General features: G+C 39.8%; 1 protein-coding gene across 1 annotated transcript in view; it reads left to right on the top strand.

Annotated features, from left to right (window-relative positions):
• The window catches only part of CLBA1 (clathrin binding box of aftiphilin containing 1), a 14,354-nt gene that overhangs the window by 5,079 nt on the left and 4,775 nt on the right, over positions 1–4,500 (top strand). Inside the window, 2 exon segments of the mRNA XM_029084102.1 lie at positions 1,470–1,599; positions 2,878–2,991. Of these exon segments, the coding sequence (XP_028939935.1) occupies positions 1,470–1,599; positions 2,878–2,991 (244 nt within the window).

Raw genomic sequence — 4,500 nt, 5'->3', positions numbered from 1 at the left:
AGGTGGGTTTTGAATGTCTCCAGAGAAGGAGACTCCACAACTTCTCTGGGCAGCCTGTTCCAGTGCTCTGGCACCCTCTCAGTAAAGAAGTTTTTCTCATGTTTAAGCGGAACCTCCCATGTTCCAGCTTTTGCCTGTAGCCCCTTGTCCTGTCACTGGCCACCACTGAAAAGAGTCTGGCCCCATCCTCTTGACACCTGCCCTTTAGATATTTATAAACATTGATAAAGTTCCCTTTCAGTCTTCTCCAGGCTAAACAGACCCAGCTCTCTCAGTCTGTCCACATAAGAAAGATGCTCCAGCCCTTTAATCATCTTTATGGCCTCCACTGGACTCTCTCCAGAAGTTCCCCATCTCTCTTGAACTGAGGGGCCGAGAACTGGACACAGTACTCCAGATGTGGCCTCACCAGGGAAGAGCAGAGGGGGAGGAGAACCTCCCTCAACCTGCTGGACACACTCTTCTGACTGCACCCCAGGAGATCATTGGCCTTCTTGTCCACAAGGGCATATTGTTGGCTCATGGTCAACTGGTCATCCACCAGCACTCCCACGTCCTTCTCTGCAGGGCTGCTTTCCAGCAGGTCAGCCCCCCAACCTGTACTGGTGCCTGGGGTTATTCCTCCCCAGGTGCAGGAAATGTAAAAGGGAGTGCAATATTATAGCAGAGTACCAACTACAGACAAAAAATACTGGATCTCCTGTGGTGAATAACTTCAGATCAATGGTAATCGCACCCTGTACTAAGCAAAAAGCAGCTGGATTTATATGGGATGAATGCAGCGTAAGAACCCAAAGTACTAGTACAAGTTGTGGATGCCCCCTCCCTGGAAGTGTTTAAGGCCAGGCTGGATGAGGCTTTGAGCAACCTGATCTAGTGGAAGGTGTCCCTGCTGATGGCAGGGGGGTTGGAACTAGATGATCTTTAAGGTCCCTTCCAATCCAAATCATTCTGTGATTCTACTATGTAGAGGGAACTCTTGAATTCTCACTGTTCCAGCAGTGTGTGCCTTTGGCTTGTTTTGTAGTACATGTGTGTCCAGAGCAGATGCAGGTCACCCACCTGAGCAGGAGGCTGCTGCAGTGGAAGAGCATGATAGGAAGGAGGAAAGTTTGAGAGACAGAAAATACAAAGTGCAGAATTAATTATAACCCACATTTCACAGAAGCAATTGAATAATCCGAGCTGTTGGCATATAACAATCTCTGAAATATGCTTCTAATGCGCTTCTTATCTGAGAAGCCCAAACATACAGTTATCTTGATTTACTGTTTCCATTAATTTTCATGCAAGCTTACTAGTACATTGGGTTGATAATCTGAGTGAATGTAGAAGAAGTTTTAAGATAACTTGCTTTTTAGATCAAGGTAGGCTGGTACACCACTGTATGTAGTTAAAAATAACGAAGTTATGTACATTCACTGGAAACTCTGTATACCTTATAACATCAAAATGTGTTTCTTTCCTAGCATTGATTCTAGACACATATGGAGAACACTTCCAGACTTTGATAATAACCCCAGCTTAAGACATCCCTGGAGTAAATATCATTGCCAACAAAACCTCTGGAGTGTTCTTGGAATAGATGCAAATCAAAAGGTAATTGAACAACGGCTTGCCAGTATGCCAGCATAAACACTTGGTTATAAACCTGATTTGCTGTGAGCTACACGTGCAGGTGCATCAGGAACTAGATCTGCGTGCGTCATAAGTCTTTTTACAGAGAATCTTAAAATTATAGTCCAGTGTTTGCTCATCATGAATGTGTAAGTAACTATGAAATTGTGCAGGATCCAATTTGGATCGTCTTTACATTGCAGTCTCCATGATGTAGCGCCCTGTTGTTAGCTGGTATGTTCAGCTTTAGTATAGGTGTAGAATTAGCTTTCAGATGCATGTGCGGTAAGATGGTTTTCCTTTTTGCTCAGAGTATGGCAAAATTCTAAGCCTCTAATATCTTTCCATTGGGTGCAAATCAGATTTGAATCAGAGAGGCTGTTAAAGTAATTACTGGATGTTTTTACTGTACATGAACTGAAAGTGTGTTCCACTTCCCTGCTCCTCAGATTATTCTGTTTTTGCAAGGCTTGAGGAAGAGTGTGTTTAAAATTGAATAGAGACCGAATGAGCAGTATTGAAAGATCTAAAAAAAAGAAGAAGTTTCTGTTTAATCACTTCTTTTGAGAAGATAATGGTATCAGAGATGGTTTAGTATTCAACCTGGTTATTTAGTTAGGATGAATTAGTGACTGGTTTTTCAGAAGCAACTGTTTGAATTGCTAATTTGATTGCTGAAGCATAGGGGGTTACTGCATTCAATTTTCATTTTATGGACATGCTTGACCTTTCATGCAAGTTACATACAAACAGAACAGTGCTGAAGATATAGGACCTATTCTGGACTTGAAAATAACTTTTATAGAACTGTCACCTAACAGGAAAAATGGGAGACATTTCTCCAACATGCTTAAACTCCCTTCCTGTTCCTTTCTTGCCCATAAATATACCAGTATTAAATCAATGCCCAGGCAGCTTAAACTTATGCCATTACTCCTTTTCTGTTACTGGAAAATTGTACTGCTTTTAACAATACTGATGAAATACATTTCTCGGCTATTTTGTGGTGTAGGTTAAGGATAATTTTGATTGGAAATGGCTTTTTTATTAATTTAAGTCCCAGTTAGATTCATGTGTATAGAACTTGTTTTGGCATAACAATGTTTTAATAATGCAAGGGGGGCACATGATAAATCAATATACAGCTTCAAAAAGTAAAATTTAGTGGTTGTTGTTATTTGAGGGAAGCTTCTCTTTAGGTTATATACTTTGAGATCAGGTAGAAATTTGTAAAAGAAAATGTAAATTACGTTTTATTAGGACTTTTTGGCGAGCCAGGATGACATTTTTGAGGAATCAAATGTTAAAGATAATGAGGACTTCAGATTTAATGGATTCAGTATTAATGACTGCAAAGCAGTGATCCAGACCAAGGTAAGGATTGCTCTGAAAGTGAGCACTTCAGAGAACCACAGAGTGTATTTTACATGTTCTTCTGCTGTAGGCAGCTGTTGTAGCATATGTCCTGATGTAATTGTTTGGACCTGATGTAATTGTTTGGATGTGGAGTTGTTTTTTGCTCTCTGAAACCATCTTTAGAAAAGGTACAATATAATGTACCAAATGCAAAGCAACATAATGCAGGGGATACCGAAATACGAGGTTCTTCATTACATAACTGGACTTTAGGCCAAATTACTTATTGGTTGAGAGAGAGCAGCGGTAAATAAAATACAGTCAGGCTACTCTGATGACAAAGATTAGTGTGTCTGTAGAAGGATCAACACATCAAACACTGAGAATGATGACTGTAACTCACTCCTGAAACATATGGTAAGGCAGACATTAGAAGCAAAGCTTGTAGAGAAGAAATTGCATTCAAACTTGCATTTCAGATATTCAGAATGATTCAGTTTTGGTTTGTTCACTTGAGGAGAAAACAGGAGCTACTTAGGGAGGAAGGCAGAACTGATGTTATAATTACAAGGATTTGAGAACATTACTGTTTTTAAGCTGTGTTACAAAACAGGCAGAGAGATGAAATTGAAATACTTTGTTCTTAGTGCATTTATGTCTTTGGTCAAACAGGTCTGAATAAGCTCTGTTTCTTTCTTGCTAAAGCAATGCAAGTTGGAAGGAAAATTCTGCCATTCCCCATTGCTTTTAGAAAAATCAGTTACGTTCTGTTTTTAACAAAGTGTTTTGGATGAATATTATTAACCCAAGGTACCTTCCTCAGTGGAGAATAAACTCGAGCAACTGTTGTTGCTGTGGAGATGCATAGTTTGAGGCAGACTTTTGTTCCTCTGTTTGATTCTATTTACTGCATTGGACAATGAAGATGTAAAACTGTCCTGGGAACCTTGTACATAAGAGACATTAGGCTGGAGAATTCAGAAAGAAAACCAAAACAGACTGTCCAGCTTATTCCTTTGTAATTTGGTTCTGCTTTCTTCTATGAGTACACGACGGTGGGATCACGGCAGCTGATAACACACTTGGAAACGTGTAAAATACAGAGACAGGGTTTAGGGAAAGGAAAAGTGGTTCAAGGTCGATGAAGAAGGAGTAAAAGTAAAAAGAATCATGATATAAAGTTAAGGTAAATGGACATTATTTTTCTGAACTAGCCTCCGAAGGGCAAGAACAAGCCCTGTAGCTTGGTGTCTCAAAATAAAGCTCATTAGGAAATGTATGTTGCCATTTCTAATTTGTAAGCAAGTTAAATCATATAGTGGGATGTTTTCCATTTATCTTCTTAGTTATGTCAAATTTTTTTTTAATGCTAATTTTATTTTTAAGAAAACTGTAAAAATTAGATTGAAATATACAAAGTGTGTTGGGTTTGTGTGTGGAGGGGAGCCATTTTTTTGGTAGTGGGGCAAGGGCCACCTTGTCAGAGCAAAAAGCTCCCCTGGCTCCAAGGTGGAGACCCCCCAGCCC

Source organism: Antrostomus carolinensis, unplaced genomic scaffold, assembly GCF_000700745.2.
Source record: "Antrostomus carolinensis isolate BGI_N321 unplaced genomic scaffold, ASM70074v2 scaffold103, whole genome shotgun sequence".
NCBI classification, from domain to species: Eukaryota; Metazoa; Chordata; class Aves; order Caprimulgiformes; family Caprimulgidae; genus Antrostomus; species Antrostomus carolinensis.
The sequence above is the reverse complement of the archived record's forward strand: the minus strand, read 5'-3'. Positions and strand labels throughout refer to the sequence as shown.